This window comes from Hippocampus bargibanti, linkage group LG01 (assembly GCF_051943395.1).
Source record: "Hippocampus bargibanti isolate YZ-2025 linkage group LG01, ASM5194339v1, whole genome shotgun sequence".
Taxonomy (NCBI): Eukaryota; Metazoa; Chordata; class Actinopteri; order Syngnathiformes; family Syngnathidae; genus Hippocampus; species Hippocampus bargibanti.
In genome coordinates this window covers 24622891-24645632 of record NC_142734.1, presented here as the reverse complement: position 1 = coordinate 24645632, position 22742 = coordinate 24622891, and the positions used below count along the sequence as shown (strand labels likewise).

Here is a 22742-nt window from a genome sequence, read left to right as displayed (position 1 = left end):
GGGCTTCAAAAATAAAACAAAGTATTCTATGACATACCTGATAAATACACACAACTTTATTTGTGGATAATTTTGGGAGTTGAAAGTAGAAAGGCTGGGACTGTAGTTGCATGTGTGGGTATGACTGAAGTTGGCTTCAGAATGTGCGCATGGTTGTTGGCCTAAGTGAGCCTTGTGATTGGCTGGCAACAAATACAGAGTTTCAGATGCATCTGGAAAATGAAAAAGGTGGCCTCTTGGCCCCCTTGTGTCTGAAAAGGGGGGCAAATTCTAAAATGGATGGGGCCAGATTGAACTAGATTGCCAAAGCATACAAAACTGATTAAAATAAACCAAAATACATTCATTGATGCATGATATTTCTAAATTGCAAATAAAAAAAACATTGAGCAAAAACCATTTTTCTAATATATCAACAACTTTATGAGAATCAAACCCCTGAAGACGGAGGACACTGTAGTGTGTTAAATTCATAATGTCTCTCTGATGAAGGCGGAAGTACACGCCAAAACATTTCAGGTAATTAAACAAACAATAATGCCACTGTCGGTAATAAAAGAGCCTGTTGTAAATTAAAAAAAATGGAGGACACTGATTCGCTGTGGTGATCACCAACTTTAATTCACGTCAACTAGTTTATTCACACATAAAAGAAACAAACACTTCCAATTGTCTTTAGTTACTACACAATTAATCCTGTGCTATTTTGATATTGTCACAGTGTTACAGAAAAGAAAAAAAGAGAACAGATATTTCTTACTAGTGACAAACAAAGTAATGTAGTTTATTCAATACATTGTAAGAATGAAAATTGTAAAGAGCAGAACATTGGGGAGACTCCACAAATTCTCAAAAAAAGACTATCAACATCGCAGGGATAATACAAGTGGGCCTCAATCGGCAGTACATTTGCACCTAAAAGCTAGCAACCACTCATTTTACGACAATGAGGTTAGAATCTTAGTGAAAGTACATAGATGGTGTGAAAGGGGGGTAAAAGAAGCGATTCTTATAAAACAACAAAATCCTTCATTAAACCGGTCTGGTGGGGTGAGGTTCAATTTGGATCGTTCATACAATAGCCTGCTTAGGCAAAACAGGTTAGGCAACATTCGTAATGCTGATGAGGTGATACCGGTGGGAGTGGGGCAAATAGGCCAGTCGTTAGTCAGGAATGTAGCAACAATCAGTGGGGCCACAGGGAGTGGTCCTCTGCTCCCCCCAACCTGAGAGTAGGGACCTATCATAGCCATGTCCGGACATTAGGGATATATAAATAGGGCCGATACGACCAGTCAGACTTTAGTTCGCTGACGAAGCCTCTTGGCTAGGAGGCGAAACGTCCCAAACCTTCAAATTTGTACAGATGACGGCTGAAGAAACCTCATCGATGGACCACTCCTGTACGACTGAGAGCTTACACAGACGTATTTCTTACTAGTGTATACTTTTGCCTGCCTGCCTGTCTGTCTGTCATCTTCCGTCGTCCGCCAGTCCGTCTGTCAATCCAGTCCGTCCGTCTAATCCAGGGGTGCTCACACTTTTTCAGCATACGAGCTACTTATAAAAACTACCAAGTCAAAATGATCTACCCACGACAAAAATGCAAAACATAATTATTTTCAAATGTTTTAAGGATTCTTTGTATGTACAATGTATATTGATGTACCTTGCATAACTGAATAAGCCAATATTGCACAACACACATAATAACTACATATACATAACATAATAAATAACTATTAACATTTTTTTGTAATTACCTGAGTTTACGTCTGTGTAAGCTCTCAGTCGTACAGGAGTGGTCCATCGATGAGAAGGTTTCTTCAGCCGTCATCTGTACAAAAGTGAAGGTTTCGGACGTTTCGCCTCCTATCCAAGAGGCTTCGTCAGCGAACTAAAGTCTGACTGGTCGTATCGGCCCCATTTATATATCCCTAATGTCCAGACCTGGTGGCGCCGGACACAGCTATGATAGGTCCCCACTCTCAGGTGGGGGGGGGGGGCCGGGACCCCCCCTGTGGCCCCACTGATTGTTCCTACATTCCTGACTAACGATTGGCCTATTACACCCACTCCCCCCGGTATCACCTCATCAGCATAACGACCCTCATCAGCATTGCGAAAGTTGCCTAACCTGTTTTGCCTGAGCAGGCTATTGTATGAACGATCCAAATTGAACCTCACACCACCAGACCGGTTTAATGAAGGATTTTGTTGTTTTATAAGAATCGCCTCTTTTACCCCCCTTTCAAACCATCTATGTTCTTTCGCTAAGATTTTAACCTCATTGTCGTCAAATGAGTGGTTGCTAGCTTTTAGGTGCAAATGTACTGCCGATTGAGGCCCACTAGTATTATCCCTGCGATGTTGATAAAGTCTTTTTTTGAGAATTTGTTGAGTCTCCCCAATGTACTGCTCTTTACAATTTTCATTCTTACAATGTATGGAATAAACTACCTTACTTTGTTTTTCATTTGGTAGCCAAAAGATAGGCTAGATAGGAAGATAGGAAACAAAAAAGTGACGTCGGTTGTCCTTTAGAAGACAACTTGTGGCATAGATGTGAAAGAAACAATGATGGTTTCACAGATGAAGCTGAGATGGATATGATCGATCTTTGTGAGGAAGACCTACTGAAACCTACTTTAAGGGAAGGGACCATTGGGTTCTGGAAAAGTATGCCAATGGAAAAATACCCCAATGTCAAACCGGCTGAGCTTAAAATACTGTCAATGTTTGGGTCAAGATATGTCTGCAAGTCTGTGTTTTTTTACCCTGAAACATGAAATCAAAGCATTGATCCGTTCCGACTGACACTCGTGTAAAAAAAATTGCTGCGAGTGGCAACAACAGAATCCTAGTCAGATTTACACATAAAACATTAATGACTGCACCTCAACGCACCCAGCTGTCAAATTCATAAAGTTCGCAGACGACACCACGGTCATCGGTCTCATCAAAGACGGCGACGAGTCTGCGTACCGACAACAAGTGGAGCAGCTGGAGCTCTGGTGCAGCCGTCACAACCTGGAGCTGAACACGCTCAATACAGTTGAGATGATCGTGGACTTCAGGAAACATCCATCACCACAGCTACCCCTCACACTATCCAACTGCCTGGTGTCAACCGTTGAGACCTTCAAGTTCCTGGGAATCACAGTCTCCCAGGACATGAAGTGGGAGGTCAACACCAACTCTATCCTGAAAAAGGCCCAACAGAGAATGTACTTCCTGAGGCTGCTAAAGAAGCATGGCCTGCCACAGGAGGTGCTGCAACATTTCTACACGGCTGTCATCGAATCCATCCTGTGTTCTTCCATCACCGTTTGGTTCGGGGCCACAACAAAAATGGACAAAATCCGACTTCAACGGACAGTTAGGACGGCGGAAAAAATAATTGGCAGCGCCCTACCCACTCTCAAGGACTTGCACACTGCAAGAATCCAAACTAGGGCGCGGAAAATCCTACTGGACCCTCCGCACCCTGCCCACCACCTTTTCCAGCTACTCCCCTCAGGCAGGCGCTACCGATCCATGCGCACCAAATCCAGCAGACATTTAAACAGCTTCTTCCCCCAAGCCATTAACTCTTTGAACTCTTTGAACTCTTTCAACAGTAGCCAAAATGGAACTGTATAGTGCCACTTAGCAGTTTTTTTTTTTTTTTTTTTTTTTTTTTTGACGACGATACTAGTGCAGCGTGTTCTACCGGAAACAAATTCCTTGTGTGTTCTACATACTTGGCAATAAAGATGATTCTGATTCTGATTAATGAGGATGGTTCAAGACAAGAAATGCCGGAAGTCCCACTAAGCAACATGCACGCTATTGTAAATTATTATATTTTTGTTTGTGGACTTGGTTGAACTGAGTTTGTGTGTGTAAGACAGTGTTCTTTGTTGGAAATGTTCCGGTGGTTTTAGTACTCTATGAGTCAATTTCTGATATATAATTTGTATTTAAAATTTGATATTTATAATAAATCTGGCTGAGCAGAGGTTTGCATGTGTGAGGGATGGGGCGATGCGGTGTTCATGTGTGCCCATGTTTATGATGTGGCTCTTTACACTAACATAGTAAAAAATGTGGCTCTTAGTCTCTGACTGGTTGGCCACCCCTGGTCTAATCCGTCTAGTCCGCCTATCCTTCTAATCCCTCTAATCCGTCTGTCCGTCTAATCCGTGTATCTCTCTGTCAGTCTAATCCGTCTGTCCGTCTAATCCAGGGGTGTCAAAGTCATTTTTTGCCGTGGGCCACATTGTAGTTATGGTTTCCTCTCGAGGGCCGTTATGAATTTGGGGAACCCATTAGAATGTTTAAATCCCTTCAAATATTACATATAGAGCACACAGCAAATTAATGAACAACTCATTTTCAAATCTGAAGTCAAGAATAATGACTTTTATTGTGGTTGACATCCAAAAATATGAAATTTTGGCTCAGATTTTAGCAATCATCATGGAATTTAACAAGTTTGATTTTCTTTCGCTGGCCGAAAAAAATGATGTGGCGGGCCGGATTTGGCCCGCGGGCCTTGACTTTGACACATGTGGTCTAATCCATCTGTCCGTCTAATCTGTCTGTCCATCTATCCACCCAGCTAGCTCGCTGTGTCTGTCTGTCTGGATAGCTAGCTAACGAGCTCAATTGATAGATAGTGAAGGAAATAAATACATTTATTTTGCCATATTAAACATAAAATTGAAAGGTAACTGTTAATGCTAATATTAGATTGTGATATTTTCACCTAACAATAGCTAGCGAGCTCGCTACATAGCGATCCCCACCCTCTGTGTCTATCACTTGTTATGATATGATGTTGGCCGATACCTACCTAACATAGATTGCCATCATTCCATTGATACTTTGTCCCACCATGACATCCCTGCAGTCAAGACGGCAATCCTGCTAAAACAATTTTAATGCTGGCTTTTCAATTTTATTGCTTGACACCCTATTGAAGCAAGCTCAACCACAAACTGTTAAAAAAAGCAGGGGGATGTGGTGGGGACAGGCGGGATGCAAAGTGCTTTGAACAAACTCAATCAATCCATTCCAATGGGAGGCCGGCCTCCAACCACAATCGCCACCAAGCGCATTTCCCAGGATGCTTTGCAATCCTCCTCTTGTGTGCTCGCACCGCAAAAGACTGAAAGCAAAAAGGTGGCTCCCATTTGCGTTTTTTCAAAAGGAGCTTTCATCACCAGCCTGCTCAGGGGAGATGCCGAGACGTGGGTGCTGGCCATCCGGGAGTCTCGACCGGAGCTGTGCACCTCCTACCCGGACTTCGTGGCAGAGATTCGCCGGGTATTCCACCATCCGGTCACGGAAGTCGAGGTAGAAGGAAGACTCCTCGACTTCGTCCAGGGGTCCCGCTCGGCTGCGGAGTACTCCGTCGCTTTCCGGATTCAGACCGCTGGCAGCGGCTACACCGACCGAGCGTTGAGGGGGGTGTTTCGTCGCGGTCTTAACTCCGATCTCAAAGACGAACTGGCAACACCCGACTCTGACACCACCTTCGACGACTTGGTCGACATTGTCATCGGCCTTGATCACCGCCTTCGGGAGCGACGGAGGGAGCTGAGCGGTCGGCGGCCCGATGAGCCACGAACCCGGTCGAGGACAACCAACCCCGGCAGCGAGCGCGTGCGACGTCGGGAGGGTTCCCCCGAACCCATGCTGATTGGTGGGGGGAGCAACCGCATCGAACCCGGGGCTCGCCGCACCCAAGGCCCCCAACCAAAGACCTCCGGCACATGTAAGTCCCAGTCGAAGAAGCGACATAGGCGACCGCGGGAGGCAAGACCCCCTACCCCCGTAACGCGATTGGAGCTGGAAAGTGAATTGACTGGGCCTTCCAGCTCCCAAACCGTGCGGGCATTAGTGGACTCGGAGGCCGACGGGTGTATTATCGATCCCGAGTTGGCAGACTCATTGGGCTGCCAGCTTATCGACCTCCTGCCCCCCAAGGAGATCGTAGACCTGGACGGAGGACTATTAGCACGAGTCACGCACATCACGGCCCCGCTCAAACTTCGGGTAGCGGGGAACCACGTTGAGCACCGCCAATTTTTAGTCATGCCCTCCCGGAATGCGCCGTTGGTATTGGGTCTTCCTTGGCTCAATACCCACGACCCATCCATCTCCTGGGAGGGTCCCACCATTCAGGGCTGGAGCCCCTACTGCTACGCCAACTGCCTACGGTCGGCTACGGCAGGGCAAGATCCCTCCCGCGTTGGCCCGCCCGAGGCCATCTGCCTCAAGGGCGTGCCACAATGTTACCATGACCTGCGGGAGGTGTTCAGCAAGGACAGCGCCCAATCCCTGCCACCCCACCGACCGTATGACTGTGCCATCGACTTGCAGCTAGGCGCTCCACTACCGGACTCCAGACTTTTTCACATATCACAACCTGAACGGGAAGCCCTGAGCACTTACATAGACTCCTCCCTTGCGGCGGGACTCATCCGGCCGTCACAGTCTCCGTTGGGCGCAGGGTTCTTCTTTATTGACAAGAAGGACGGAAACCTGCGTCCGTGTGTCGACTACCGGAGTCTGAACGACATCACCATCCGTAACAGATACCCCCTCCCCCTCATGGACTCAGCCTTCACGCCCCTTCAGTCCGCTACCATTTTTTCCAAATTAGACCTCCGCAGTGCGTACCACTTGGTCCGCATCCGGGAAGGGGATGAATGGAAGACTGCATTTAAGACACCGTTAGGACATTTTGAATATCTGGTGATGCCGTTCGGACTCACGAACGCTCCCGCCGTATTCCAAAATCTGATCAATGATGTGCTCAGGGACTTCCTCAATGTTTTTGTTTTCGTTTATCTGGATGACATTCTTATTTTCTCTCGTTCTGCAGAGGAGCACCGGCAACACCTCCGACGGGTCCTGGCGCGGCTCATGCAAAACCGGCTCTACGTGAAGGCAGAGAAGTGCAAGTTCCATGTCCGCTCTCTGTCCTTCCTAGGGTTTGTCGTGGAGCAGGGGCAGCTCAGGGCCGACCCTACTAAGACTAAAGCGGTGGTGGAATGGCCGATCCCGAAGACGCGCAAACAGCTTCAGCGGTTTTTGGGGTTTGCCAACTTCTACCACCGCTTCATTCGCGGGTATAGTCAGAAGGCACTCCCCCTCACTAACCTCACGTCCTCCAAGATCCCCTTCAGGTGGACGCCCGACGCTGAGGGGGCATTCAACTGCCTCCGTCTTGCCTTCACTAATCCCCCTGTTCTGCGTCATCCCGACCCGTATCTCCCGTTCACGGTCGAGGTTGACGCATCCGAGTCCGGGGTAGGGGCCGTCCTGTCCCATCGCTCTCCCACGGACCAGAAGCTACGCCCATGCGCCTTCTTCTCCCGCCGGCTCAGCCCCGCCGAGGCCAACTATGATGTCGGAAACCGAGAACTTCTGGCGGTCGTCCTGGCCCTGCAGGAATGGAGACACTGGCTTCAGGGAGCGAAACACCCCTTCACCGTCTACACGGACCATAAGAACCTGGCGGCCATCCGGTCGGCCAAGAGACTTAACTCTAGACAGGCCCGATGGTCACTCTTCCTCACCCGGTTTAACTTTTCTCTCACCTACTGCCCAGGGTCACAGAACACCAAGCCTGATGCCCTATCCCGCATCCATGAGCCGGCAGAAAGGGAGGAGACCACCGCCAACATCCTGCCGGCCCAACGCATCCTGGGTGCCCTGAGGTGGGAGGTTGAGAGAAAAGTTCAGCAAGCCCTGGGGACGACCCCCATCCCCAGGGGCTGTCCTAAGGATCGCCTGTTCGTCCCCCCCCCCTCTTCGCACGGAGGTGCTCGTCTGGGGGCACACCTCCAAGATAGCTTGTCACCCGGGGGTCAACAGGACGATCCAACTCATCGCCCAACGGTTCTGGTGGCCGGGGTTGCGGAGGGACATCACCAGCTTCGTGAAAGCCTGCCCGACCTGTGCTTGTGGGAAAGCCTCCCACCAGCCCCCGGCAGGACTCCTCCAGCCGCTACCGGTGCCGTCCAGACCCTGGTCCCACATCTCCGTCGACTTCGTGACAGGCCTCCCACCCTCCCGTGGCAAGACGGTCGTCCTCACCGTTGTGGACCGATTCTCCAAGTCGGCCCACTTCGTCCCGTTAACCAGGTTGCCGTCTGCCATCGAGACGGCTCAACTCCTGGTTAATCACGTCATCCGTCTCCACGGGATTCCGACGGACATCGTGTCGGACCGGGGACCGCAGTTCGTGTCCAAGGTATGGAAGCGTTTCTGTCGGTCCCTAGGGGCGTCGGCGAGCCTGTCATCTGGATACCATCCCCAGACCAACGGACAGACGGAGAGGAAGAACCAGGACCTGGAGGCGGCCCTCCGGTGCGTGTGCCTCCACAACCCGGCGTCGTGGGCCCTGCACCTACCCTGGGTGGAGTACGCGCACAACTCCCTGGTCTCCGCAGCCACAGGTTGGTCCCCATTTATGTCCGCCTGTGGCTATCAGCTGCCCTTGTTCCCCACACAGGAGGGCCAGGTGGAGGTCCCGTCTATTGAACATCACCTCAGACGGGCCCACCGAGTCTGGAAGGAGACCGGGGACGCCCTGACACGCACCGCATCCCGGAACCAGCGGTTGGCGGACCGTCATCGGAGACAGGCACCCAACTACCAGGTTGGGCAGGAGGTGTGGCTGTCCACGAGGGACCTTCGGCTGGCAGGGTCTTCAGCCAAGCTGGGCCCACGCTTTACGGGTCCCTTCCCCATCGAGGCCATCCTCAGCCCGGTCTCGGTGAGGCTCCGGCTGCCACCCACCATGAGGATCCACCCTGTCTTTCACGTTTCCCTCCTCAAGCCAGTGGAAACCAGCTCCTTAGCCCCCACGCCCACCCCCCCACCTGCCCCCCGGATGTTGGCCGACGGACCGGTCTACACCGTGCGGGAGATACTGGACTCCAGGCGCATGGGCAGAGGAGTGCAGTACCTGGTCGACTGGGAGTGCTATGGACCGGAGGAACGACAGTGGGTCCCACGTGCCTGGATCCTCGACCCGTCTCTCATCCGGGCGTTCCATGCGGCTCACCCTTCCAAACCTGGTGGGCCGCCAAGAGGCTCCCAGTAAAGACTTTTCTTGATTACAAGTACAGTAAAGTCTCGTTATATCGATATCGGTTATATCGATAGTACTGCTTATTACGATAGTATTTTTATTTCCCTTGCACATTTCTAGTCTTTTTATGTATAATTAGTACCGTTTAGTACGATACCCGGTTATTACGATAATCCGGTTATTACGGTGCTCCTTTTCATCCCCCGCCGGCCATTTTTGTTGTTTATATCGATATATCCGTCGCGCCATTGGTCAACTTGGTCACGTGTCTTGTTACGTGAGCCGCCATCGGTCGCGCCATTGGTCGACTTGGTCACATGAGCCGCCATCGGTCGCGCTATTGGTCGACTTGGCCGTGTGACTTTGTCACGTGACACGCCATCGGTCGCGCCATTGGTCAACTTGGTCACGTGTCTTGGTTACGTGTCACGCCATCAGTCGCGCCATTGGTCGACTTGGTCAGGTGACTTGGTTACGTGCCCAGCACCCGTGTAGCAGAGCCATTTTCATTTTCAGACGCTAGCTCGTGTGTAGCAGACGAGATTGAAGTGTTTGTGTTAAAAGGTAAAAATGGGAAGCAGGAGAAGATTGATGACTTTTTAAATTGTATACATAATACAGTAAGATGTAAGCGTTGCAGTTTCCCTGTTGTGTTATGTACATGCCCACTGTACTGTATATGAATGCAATCATTTTTTGCAACAATGTTTCTTGTTTTGTCTGCTGAAGCGCGATGATTTTGAAAATTATTAACATTCCATACTGTATATTAAAGGACAGCCGATGTCACTTTTTATTCAAATGCAAATAAAAATGACTTCACGCCAAGACGTCTTGCATTGCTTGTGAATCCAAACAATGGCTTCAGATTCGGATAATATGCTTTCTTGTTACACATCCAGTTATGAATATGTTTCAAATACACTGTAGTTCTGAAGATTAAAGCATACATGTTTACAATCATTAAAGAATTATATGTGCCATTTTGAGGCAACATTGGGGGAACATCTCTCGCCAAAAAAAAAGGAGCTAATGGCCAGCTCCGTTTCTTATATGGCGCTTGGCTGCCCTCTTTTGGCGGCTTTTGTTTAATGCAGTTCGGCGCAGGATGGGATATATCGATAGTCCCGGTTATATCGATATTTTTTCGGACTCCCTTGAATATCGATATCACGAGACTTTACTGTATCTGTCTCGCCGTGTACTTTAGATTCGAACCCCCGCTTTCCCTCGTCTCTTGAGTCCTGCCTCCTAGCCTCAAGAGACGCAACAAAGGACAGGTTGTGTCCATAATTTGCTAAATCTGTGACGACGCTCGAGTGCAAAGAGGCCGAACTCGAGCGACGGAATCTTGGCGATAGGGAAGGACCCGAAATACACGGCGTGACAGGCTTGGATGGATCAAGAGTCTTTACTGGAACATGCATCAAATAATAACAAACAGGGAAGAGTGGAGGAAGATAACTAAATGACAGCAGACCTGGCAACACGGAAGTGGAAACGGCAATGACCAAAAATACTCCGACGGAGACGGTAGTGAGCGACAGACAGATATAGTCAGAAGGCACAATCAGTGAATGACAATCAGCTGTGGGAACCCAGGTGAATGATGATTGGAGGGGCCGTCTCCCAAGATTGGCGGAGGAGGTGACAGGAGGGGCGGGGCGCGCCCCGGATGGCAACGAGATGTGACAAAATCACTTCAAATGACTTATACTAAGCGTATTTTACAAAGATTCCATCGCATATAGCTATATTTTACTTTTTCAGGAAGTCTTGTTTTTGAGTTGGTGACGATTCCTGATGTCACGTCAGGAACGCTCCTGACTGAGAAAGCGACACACAATGCATTATAGGTACTACGGTCTGAAAACTTCGGGTTGATCCGTGTTGATGCCGAAATTAGAAGAAAAACACATAAATAAGGCAACGGTGAATTGTTGTGTGTTGCACCAAGACTACGATTTGATTGGATTTGCCTTTATTAGTCTCACAGTGGAGAATTTTACATCTCACAGCAGCAAAGTTATGAAAGGAATGAAAGTAGAAAAACAACATACAGGAGGTGCTGGATTCTAGTTTGACACAAATTCCCAGCAGACAAATCAGCCCATTTCCAACAGAGCTTGGGCGCCATCTTGTGCATTTTCTGGGACGCTACCCATCAGTCCTGACGCCTCAAAATGACAAGGAAGGACTTCTTTAATCGATTGCAAACATTTATGCTTTCCTCTTTAGAACTATTTGAATCATATTCATAACTGGATGAGTTACAAGAAAGCATCTTCTCCGAATCTGAAGCCATTGTTTTGATTCTCGAGCAAGGCAAGACGTATTGGCGTGACGTCACGAACAAGGGGGCGTGACCTTCTGAAACTGAAACTTTCTCAGATTATTTTGAAGTAGTTTTGGGAGACTTTAAGTCATTTTTATTTGTGTTTTTCATTGCCTAAAAATATCAGCCTGCGTGTTTTGGGTATTTTAGATGCTATAAAACGTTTTACTGATGTCAGTTAGGAAACAAAAAACGGTGCCGGTTGTCCTTTAAATGTATAAAGAAGATTTTGTTTTCTTTTTCGACATCAACGGCTCATCCAATCAAAATTGCGCTTTCCGCGAACTGCCGCCCAAACAGGAAATGAACAGCGAAAAAGCAAGAATATGTATTTTGTTTTATCTGGGAGCCAGATGCTATCATCAGAAGAGCCAGATATGGCTCGCCAGCCATAGGTTCCCGACAACTGCTCTAATGGACGTGTAGTAAAATCACACCACACTCGCACTTGTTTTTTCAGACATAGCACGACTGAAGACCTGGCGATAAAATCCACGGCCTGCCGCTGGCTCTTATATTCTGAATAGATGAAGCAAATACATCGATTGAACTGGAAGGCTGCTTTATTGGTCATAAAAAGGTTCGTGCTCAAATGAAGACAATCTTTCATATATTCTTGCCAAAGTTCGAGGGGTTGTGCAACACACTGGCATATTGTACTGTGTCCCCCCCAATCTATGTTTTCAAATGTAATGAAAATTTTTCAGCCAAAGAAACAAACGGCCATCGTATATAATCCATGCGTTAAATAAAAAAAAAAACAGTATCGAGTCCTATAACCAATGCATATCGTTACAAAAATAAAATTTCAGAGGCAAACGGAAAAGTGGAGGAACTTAAAAGTATCAAAGGCAAGCTGCTTTCCACAAGCCAAATGGGTGATGCTTACACACATTTATAGCACGACAAAAACAGGACATTGTTGACTAAGCTGATTTTTTTTATTCCCCTCGATGAAACGCACACTTAATTAACTCATTCACTGCCATTCCTGAATTTATTCAGGAATTGAAAAGATGACATCGAGCGCCATTCCCGAATGTGTTCCGGTTTTGTTTTTTCATGCTTGGGTGCCGATAAAGCACTGGCCATGGCCTCCGGCAAAGTTCTTTCTTTTCCAAAAGGGCTCAGCATTACCCTTTTTTCCATGTTAGCGCTTTGTTCTCGCTTCAGCAGTTGTTCAAGCGCTATCTAAACCAATATGCATGTATTGCATTGTATTTTGGACAGCCGCCCTTATTTCAAGCTCAGATAACTCCAGACCCATAGAACTTAGGAATTAACTCTTTTTTTCTGATTAAAGAAGAGGGTCTAAGGTTTCTAATGTTGTATTGAATCTTGAGTCCTAGTCCTAAAACACAATATTTTGTGGGTCCTGGAATTCGAGTCACAATGACAAAAACCCTGGCACTGGAGTGGACAATTTTTTTGCACATCGGCTAGCAGTGAATGAGTTAAAATGAAGTGAGGCATCTGCATGGCAGTATTCACGACTCCACATCCCTGATTCATGTTGTGCTCAGACCGCTTCACCACCCACAATTTTTAATGGTTTTCACGTGTGGCAAACATCCAAATTTCACAAGAAGCAGAAAAAAGGCACATGCCATTCATTGAGTGGAGCATTATTGAAAGAACAGTGGCGTTAAACATCAGTGACTCTGATGAAGACGGAAGTACACGCCGAAACATGTGAGGTCATTGAACACCTAAAACGCCACTGTCAGTAATAAAAGAACCTGTTGTAAATCAGATAATAAGGAGAGCGTATGAACTTAACACAACTGTTATTGAAAGAAAATGAAAAAAAAACAGCAAGGAACTTGTTACCGTGGTCAGGCCAGCCTCCACTCACAAAATTGCAAGTGAGCCACCGCTGCAATTGTCAATACTGTGCATTACGGTAATCTGTCGCTGGCAAGCGACGTTGGGCCACCTTCAAAGTGAAGGCGTCTCAACTAAGAGAACGCTTCTTGGCATTATCAGAGTTCTTATTCGTTCTGAGTGAACGTAATCGTTACCTGACAGACCAAAAACTTTTTATTTTATTTTACATGTGTTCATTTAAATCCAAACCACTGACGTGCATGCAATTAATAGTAGCTTTTACTTCGAAGGTGGCCAACGCCGCTCGCCGGCGGCAGACTACCGTAATGCGGTGTTCTCGATCAATATTGCGACTCATTCGACTTGAATTTGGCGAGTGGAGGCTGACTTGACCGTAACTTGTTGGCGGTGGGAGCAGAAAGAAGGAAGGCGGGTGGCCATACATGGTCGGTGGAGAAAGGGGGGGGTTCATGAGACACACTCGCTGACTGGCAGAGAGACGAGGGCAGTGTGCACAACTTTGTGTGCGTGTGCGAACGGTGAATGAGGATAATGTGCTGGTAACATTGTCGTTCGTTATGATCAGGCTACAATTCAAACAAACAAGCCCCTTCACCCCCCACGAACATTGAAAACATTCACTGGAACGAGTTGCACAGAAATAAAAAAGTGACAAAACCGTGCCGATCTTTTTTGATGTATATCCAGTGATACCTCAGCTTACGAAAGCTTTAGCTCACAAACTTTTCGCCTGACGAACATTAAATTCGCCGGCATATAGTCTTGGCTGACGAAGTAGTTTTCAGCAGACGAACCAAACCATGTGGTTGAACCTCGTTCTTTGAGTGCAGACGTGGTTTGTTATCGAGTGTAGTGCTTTTGCTATTATGGGACCAGAAAAGAGCCCACCACAGGCTAGTGTTAAGCCGAAGAGGACACAAAAGAATATTACGGTCGAGCCGAAGAAGGAGATCATCACAAAACACAAAGGAGGTGTGCATACTCCATCCTCCTCCCATTCCATTGCATCAAGCCATCAACTACCATCACAACGGTAAATAAAATGACTTTAATATAGTACAGTACAGTTTATTTCTTTAATTACATTAGCATATTTATTATACATACAATAAGGTATATTTTTGTAGTTTTAAAGGACAACCAACGTCACTTTTTTGTTTTTTTTAACTGACATCAGAAAAACGTTTTATAGCATCTAAAATACCCAAAACACACAGTATGATATTTTTATTCAAATGCAAAACACCAATAAAAATGACTTAAAGTGTCCAAAATCTGCAAAAAATTGAGCGGCGAATTTGACATTTTCAGAAAGTCCCGCCCCCAGTTCGTGACGTCACGCCAAGACGTCTTGCAGTGCTAGTGAATCAAAACAATGGCTTCAGATTCCGAGAATATGCTTTCTTGTTACAGATCCAGTTATGAATATGATTCAAATAGTTCTGAAGAGGAAAGCATACATGTTTGCAATCGATTAAAGAATTTATTTGTACCATTTTGAGGCAACATTGGGGGGAAATCTCTCACCCAAAAAGAGGCACAAAATGGCGACCTCCTGTGGCCACCTCCGTTTGCACAGGCTGATAAATTCCTTATATGGACTATATATATGCCTGGACGCCCTCTTCTGGCCTTCCGGCCGCTTTTGGGTGCAACACGAGGTCCCCAGACCAAACAAGTACAGCAAAATACATTGATGGAAGGACCGCTACAATGCGTCTTTTTTACAGTCAGGGGCGGTCCTTTAGTGACGTCACGTACGGACTCGTCACCAACTCAAAAACAAGACTTCCTGAATATTCAGCGCGAGTCTTAAAATGTAAAATATAGCTATATGCGGTGGAATCTTAGTAAAATACGCTCAGTAGAAGTCATTTGAAGCCATTTTACAAATTATGGACACAACTTGTCGAGACGTCGATTGTCCTTTGAGGCTTTTTTAGTAGATAATTATGTTTTATGGTGGCCTAGGAACGGATTATTCTTATTTTAATGGTTTCTTATGGGAAATAAATGTTTGGAAGATGAACTTTTCACTGTACACACACTTTCTGAGAATCAATTAAGTTCGTAAGCTGAGGTATCACTTTACATATAAACATATATGTATACATAGAACGTTTCATATGATATAAGATTTATATCTATTTATATCTCTCTATATACTTATTTATCATTCAATTCAAGTCAATCACCAAAGTGAAAAGTGTCTCCAAAAATTGAAAAGGTAACAAACGTGACTGGAAGCCATTCTAGATTATTGTGATTATTCTTTTTTTTTGTTGTGTGATTAGTATAATTGTTTTAAAATTATTTATTTACAAAAACACAACAATGCATGCCGCTCAAATCAAATCATATGGTACAATATTTATAGTCCCCCCCCCCCCCAAAAAAAAAAAAAATGTTCTTTTCCAGCAATTGTGCTATTTACATCATTGCCTGTACTGTACATCCATATTTTTGGAGGGCGCGGGGAGAGGGTTGTTTTTTTGTTGTTGTTGTTGGTTTGTTAGTCAGAGCGGTTGCATCAAAAACGAGCATTGTTCAATTGGAAGGACGGTGCCGCTCCTGCGGTTCTGTGGTTGGGAATGTATTTTGGTTTTTAAATGTGCAGCAGCCAAAACTATTGGGACACCTCACATTGTAAACCCACCTGGTTTCATGGTACAGACAAAGTTGGGGGGGGTAGTGGGGGTGTTTCTAGTTTGGAGCGCAGGCAGTGTTGAACACACCTTAAGTGGTGTAGGTGTGACCGGCAGACGACTCCACCACGGCTAGAAATTGGACCATGGACTGGCACGTACAAAAAGGAATGGCAGGAACACCTCGAGAGGCAGCTGGATTGACACGGACAGACGGACGGACGGCCTTGCCCGTTTCTTCACTGGGAGAGAATCCACCAAGCCAACATGAGACCTGCTGACGTCATTCGCAACTTTTTGCTTTTTGTAATTTTTGGCCTGGAAGTGCGTGTAGGAAAGAAAAACAAAATGGTGCCAATGATACACTGACAAACATGGCAGTTGATTCTGTTGTCGAGGACCACCCGCAGATAAACCACGAGCCCTTTTTTTGTTGCATTTCCCATTTTCCTTCCATTGACGCGAAGCAATAGAAAACAAGTGCTTGGGATCACCAGTGCAATGACTCCACCCACACTTTGTGGTCATCCGCAGAGAAGAGACAGACTTCCCCCAGACGGTGGCTCCAAATTGTCACAAACGCTTGATGCTCATTGGCTGGGAAGCTCAAATGCATATCTGTCGTCGTAAGTACAAAAAAGGAAATAAAACGTATTTTCTTTACTGTCTGTCTACAAGGCCCCGCCCTATAACTGTTTGAGCACCCCGAATCAAATCCTTGCAAACAGCAAAGCCGACATTTTGCAAACTCGCCGTCAACAAAATGGAGGATGAGCGAGCATCCTCAAAAAGATAATAATAATAATAATAGTAATACATTTCATTTCTAAGCGCCTTTCGAAACTCTCAAGTTCACTTTATAGTCACAGGATAAAGTTTTTCTGTGGGTGAGCAGCGGCAGCCACATGCTCTAGCGTTCACTCAACCCCGAAGTAACTCAAATAGATAGAAAGCTAGCTAGCCAATGGATAGCAAATAGATAGCCAACAGCTAGCCATCTAGACAGCTTACAGCCAGTCAGCTAGACAGCTAGCTAAGTTAGCTAGCTAGCTAATGATAGCTAGATAGCTAATGGATAGCAAATAGATAGCCAGATAGCCAACAGCTAGCCAGCGAGCAAGATAGACAGCTAAAAGCTAGGCAGCTAGATAGCTAATAGCTAGCCAGCCAAATAGCACATCCTCATAATTTTCTGAATAGTCTGACTACTAGTCTATATGCCTGCCTCGCAGCAATGTAGACCGTAAAAGAGCATATTCACTCGTTGCTTTCTTATTTGCGGGTCGATTTTTGCAATTTTGATGCCAGCATTGACATGCAGACAACAAAAAATAAATACCCAAAAACTTGACATTTTAAGATGTTAGTCATCCTTTGCCGCACCGGCATTAAAAAAAAGTCGCAGTCGCTGCTCTCTCAACAAAGATTCTACGACTTTGAAGCCATTATCATCCCCCCAGTGGATAGCCCCGCCCCCTCGTACTTGCTCGCACTGTGAAATGACGGCAAGAATAAATTCTGTGAATTATGAGTACTCATGCGTGATTTCCGATCCCCCCACCCAAAAAAAAAATATGCCGTCATGCAAGTTGTTTCAATGCAAGCACAATAATTGATTAATATGATTGATCCGAATCAAAAAAAGCATGGTGGGAATGTGTTTTCCTGACGTCAGCATAACAGAGATGATTTTTTTTCTCTTTGTTTTTGGTTTTTTTTTGCTGCCCAAATCATGTTAAGATGCACTTAGGCCCAAACAAGTAAAAAATAAACCAAAATAATCAATAAAAACCAAACTGAAAACGCCTTTGCCTATGTTTCAGTCTTCCAGTCGTCATGGCTTGAGGAGATCGCCATGAGAAGAAAGGAGCGTCAGCGCAGAGCGCCGATGCGTATGTGGAACGGCTGCGGCTTGGAAATGATGCGGATTGACATGGGACGGGAGATGTGAGATAATCTCTTGTCGTCAATGGCACGAAGCTGTAGCATCTTCGTGTTAGCTTTCAACATTTAGCTTGTAGCCAACGTGCACATTTTCACCATGACGTCCCTGATGCACTGGTGAAAATGACGCTTTGATCCTCTCCTCTTTCATCGAGAACTGCTTCATGCAACAAAGAGGGTGCAGGAAGTGCTTCAGATTGAATGACTGTGTGTTCGTTTTGTCATATTATTTTGCTGTTTTTTTTTTTTTACTTCAAGATGGCGCCGCGAGTGTGGCTGCCTTTACAGCAGCTCCTTTATTTTTTTTTCTACTTCTTCCTTTCCTTTCCTCTCCCTTTAATCACTTTACTGCAGTGAAATGTCAATTTCTCCACTGCGAGACTAATCAAGGCTAATCCAATCCAATCCAATCCAATTCAATCCACCATTCATCCGCTAGCTGGCTTTGTTGGCATTTGGGATTTGATTGATTGATTGATTTTATTTTCTTTCCTTTTTCTTCCTCTTCCTTTCGACTGACATGACAGTTCTGGCGGTGCTCCCGTCCGCATGGAAGTTTTTGCAGAGGGACTTCCCAAGCTCGGTTGGTAGCAGGGACGCTGCTATTCTCTCCTTCACTCGGCAGCATCTTCTGTGCCTTGGCTAGTTGGTCCCTAGAGGTATCCGTGGGTGTATATGTGGGTGTATCTCATGGCCAACGCATTGTTGTGAGTCACTATGTCGAATAACTTGGTCATGATGCAGCAAAGTTCCACAGTAAACAAGATTGCGTTTGGTTCAGCAGTCTTTGATGACATAAGAAACCACGTTGCCTCAGTAGTGTGTAAACATTTTTGTTTCCGATCGACATCTCGGGTTGGATTGCTCGCAAACGCTCGCTCTCTTCCTACCGGGGTGCTCTCACAGTGCCTAACACTTGGATTCCCACTCGTCTTTTTGGTTTTTGTCCTTGTCCTTCCTGGCCCAGTCCTCCTTCTTGTCATCTTGCTTCTCCTTGTCCGGTTTGGTCACGCTGTCGTAGGAAGGAAGCGAGGCGGTGGACGGCGTGCTCTCCTTCTTGTCCTGGTTGGAGCCGCCGTTCTCGAGCTTGTTGTTCGCAAAGGTGTGGCGCTTGAAAATGACGCCGCGACGGATGAGGTGAGCGCGGTAGGCGTTTTGGATGATCCTGGCCGAGACGTCCTCCTGCTTGCGGCGCAACGTGGTGGTAATGGGCTCGTACGAGACCTTGGAGGGGTTGGCGGCCACAAAGCGCTCCTCCATCTGCTGCCTCAGCATGTCCAACTCGCCGCTGTCGCCCAGCACGCGCTTGGTGAAGGCAAACAGGATGTCCAGGCAGTGGATGCGATCGCCGCTCACCATGGGCATGTCCATGGCGATCAGCTCGATGGTGTTGGGCTTGGGAACGCGAAGCGGGTGCTCCAGCGCGTCGGCGAAATCCGACAGTTTGGCGAAGGTGATGAACTGAGAGGCGGTGGGATCAAACTTCTCCCAGATCTCATAGAAGGTCTCAAAGTCATCCTCGCTGAGTGGGTCGGCACTCTCCTCCGTGGCCACGCTGAAGTTCTCCAGGATGATGGCGATGTACATGTTGACCACGATGAGGAAGGAAATGATGATGTACATGACAAAGAAAAATATCCCCACCGAGGGATTGCCGCAGTCGCCCTTGACCGAGGTGCCGGGGTTCTCCAGGTTGGGGTTGCAGTCCGGCGGATAGTTGAGGATGGGCAGAAGCAAGCCGTCCCAGCCGGCTGAAGTAGTGATCATAAACAGGATGATCATGCTGTTGCCAAAGGTCTCAAAGTTGTACATGTCGTCAATGCCGGCGCCGTGCTTTACGTAGCCAAAGTTAGACATGCCGAAGATGGAGAAGATGAACATGACCAGGAATAGCAAGAGGCCAATGTTGAACAGGGCCGGCAGTGACATCATCAGGGCGAAGAGTAACGTCCGGATGCCCTTCGCTCCTTTGATGAGACGCAGGATACGTCCGATGCGAGCCAAGCGGATCACTCGGAACAACGTCGGAGATACAAAGTACTTCTCGATGAGGTCAGCCAGAAACATTCCTGTAAGGATGAACAACGAGAACAGCTGTGTAGATGCAAAACAAAGATAAATGAAGAACATCGTGGGAAATTGAAAAAAAATGTGGGGAAAATCGCTCTCCCTGCTAACGGAGAAGCCAGAAGAGGTCGTCCGACACACACGCTCGGATTCAGGTGGACGCCGAAGGAAAAAAGTAGTGTACAGTTCTACAGGAGATGTTATCTATACTCTATAACTATTGTACTGAGTGTAGTCACGCAGTAGATTGCTGTGCGAGTGAGCTGCTGGCTGGTCAAAATTGGAGTACGTGTTGCCGGCTGCTAGCACGTTGCGGTACCACACGTAGAAGGAAAAAAAAGGTGGCGGTCGTGGTCATAAGTACGGGTGGTCATAAATCGTGCCAGTCGTAAGTCTGATGTTACTTATATTTGGATCGCTCCCAATTCTGTGCCTCCTCTTGCTGATTAACATAATCTGGGCTTGAAACTGATTAGCTGGATCCAGATCAGCATGTATTTTGTGCAAAACTCGACTTGACTGTCATGTCATCATTTGCCTGATTGATCAATGACGTCATGATCTTCGTCTACGAAGTCCTTGGCAGTCCATTGGAGTCGAAGATGACGTAGCTTCCGCTGGAAGCTGAAGCCTGCGCTACTAATGGATTTAGTGTGAAGGACGGGGTGCGCAATTCCACAAACCACAAACTTGGCCACACCCACTGTATTCCAGTGGCATGAGTGAGGACTCAAGAAGACCTTCAGGTGAGTGCGGTTGCAGAGAGCTGCTTGTAGTCTGATCTGTTGGACACTGCCTATGCCTACCTCTTGGTGCGGGTTACATAATTTGTAAAATGTCTTCAAATGACTTCTACTGAGCGTATTTTACAAAGATTCCACCGCATATAGCTATATTTTACGTTTTAAGACTGGCGCTGAATATTGAGTTGGTGTCCTCACGTTACGTCACTGAAGGAAAAGGACACATTGCAGTCTTTCCATCACGTCAATGCATTTTGCTGTACTTTGTTTGGTCTGAAAACTTCGTGTAGCACCAAAAAGAGGCAGAAGAGGGCGACAAAGCTCCGTGTAAGGAATGAATCAGCCCGTAGAAACGGGCTGATTAATTCCTTACACGGAGCTTTGTCACCATTTTCTGCCTCTTTTTAATGCTACATTTCCTGCCCCCAGATACCTCAAAATGGCACTGAATAAATTCTTTAATCGATTGCAAACAGGTATGCTTTCATCTTCAGAACTATTTGAATCCTATTCATGACTGGATGAGTAACAAGAAAGCATATTCTCCGAATCTGAAGCCATTGTTTTGATTCTCCAGCAAGGCAAGACGTCTTGGGGTGACACCACGAACAAGAGTGCGGGACCTTCTGAAAATGGCCACTTCCGGGCTCATTTTTTTTGCAGATTTTGGACACTTTAAGTCATTTTTATTGGTGTTTTGCATTTGACTAAAAATATTATAATGCGTGTTTTGGGTATTCTAGATGCTATAAAACGTTTTTTTCTGATGTCAGTTAGGTCTGTGTAAGCTCTCAGTCGTACAGGAGTGGTCCATCGATGAAAAGGTTTCTTCAGCCGTCATCTGTACTTCTTCAAAGAAGTACAGATGACGGCTGAAGAAACCTTTTCATTGATGTCAGTTAGGAAACAAAAAAGAGATGTCGGTTGTCCTTTAAGGGCATGTCTACCAGAACTGACCCGCACGATCCAAGCCTTTAAGAAGTCAAAGTGGATCTCATCCCCTCTCGAGACTCTGGTGTGTCTTGGTGTCAATGGTTTTATTTCGAAAGGGGTGATATGGTTTAATGACCATGAATAATTTATGCTATGTAGTGGAAGAGAAAAACTGGACACACCAAGAGTGTTACGAACTGTAGTCTGGTCAACCAAAGAGTACGGTTTTACAGACAGAAAATTTTCCATCCTGCAACTCACCGACAATAGATAGGATGACTACCACCACGTCAAAGATGTTCCAACCATTGGTGAAGTAGTAGTGGCGAAGAGCAAAGAGTTTCAGCAAGAATTCTGTGGTAAAGACCACAATGAAGATGAAGTTGACCCAGTAGAGGACATTTTCTGTCTCGTCAGATTGGTCGTCTGTTTCCACCATCATGGTGACCATGTTGAGACAAATGAGGATCATGATGGATATGTCGAAGACTTGCTGGGTGACAAAGTCAAACACCATTCCTTGGATCTTGTTCTGTGGAGACGACCAGAGGTCACAAAATTTAATCAGGAGTGAGTCATAAATGTATAAATCCACTGATGTATTTATTTTTTGACCTACACTATGCACTGTCATTTGTGGGGACTCCAGTTTTGTATTTATTTATTATATTTTTTAAACAGGCTCAGGCAGCCCAGTAGTCAAGTGGTTAGCACACCGACTTCACAGTGCAGAGTTCAAATCCCGCTCTGACCTCCCTGTGTGGAATTTGCAGGTTCTTCCCGGGCTTGTGTAGGTTTTCTCCGGGTCCTCCGGTTTCCTCCCACTTGCCAAAAATATGCATGGCAGGCTGATTAAACCCTCCAAATTGTCTCTAGGTGTGAGAATGGGTGGTTGTTTGTCTCTGTGTGCCCTGTGATTGGTTGGCAATTCGGGGTGTCCCCTGCCTCGTGCCCAAAAATGGCTGGGATAGACTGCAGCACCACCCCTGCGACCCTTGAGAGGATAAAGCGGTCAGGAAGAAGAATGAATGAACAGAATCTAATGTTTGTGTGTGGAAATTCTCAGTCGTTCAGAAGTGGTCCATCAATGAAAAGGTTTCTGCAGCCACCACCTTCAAAGAAGTACAGATGACAGC

The 22742-nt window shown here is 46.4% G+C and overlaps 1 protein-coding gene across 7 annotated transcripts in view; it reads right to left on the bottom strand.

Annotated features, from left to right (window-relative positions):
• Positions 1-11344: 11344 nt before the first annotated feature.
• Positions 11345-22742, bottom strand: part of scn8aa (sodium channel, voltage gated, type VIII, alpha subunit a) — a 168625-nt gene continuing 157227 nt past the window's right edge. For 4 of the 7 annotated variants that reach the window (XM_089004869.1, XM_089004872.1, XM_089004857.1 and 1 more), the window contains 2 exons: positions 21868-22138; positions 11345-19932 (listed from right to left, as the gene is read on the bottom strand). In XM_089004869.1, the coding sequence (XP_088860995.1) occupies positions 18773-19932; positions 21868-22138 (1431 nt within the window). In that variant the 3' untranslated portion in view covers positions 11345-18772. The remainder of the gene's footprint in view (positions 19933-21867; positions 22139-22742) is intronic. The other 3 variants (XM_089004888.1, XM_089004880.1, XM_089004865.1) reach the window with 2 other exon arrangements.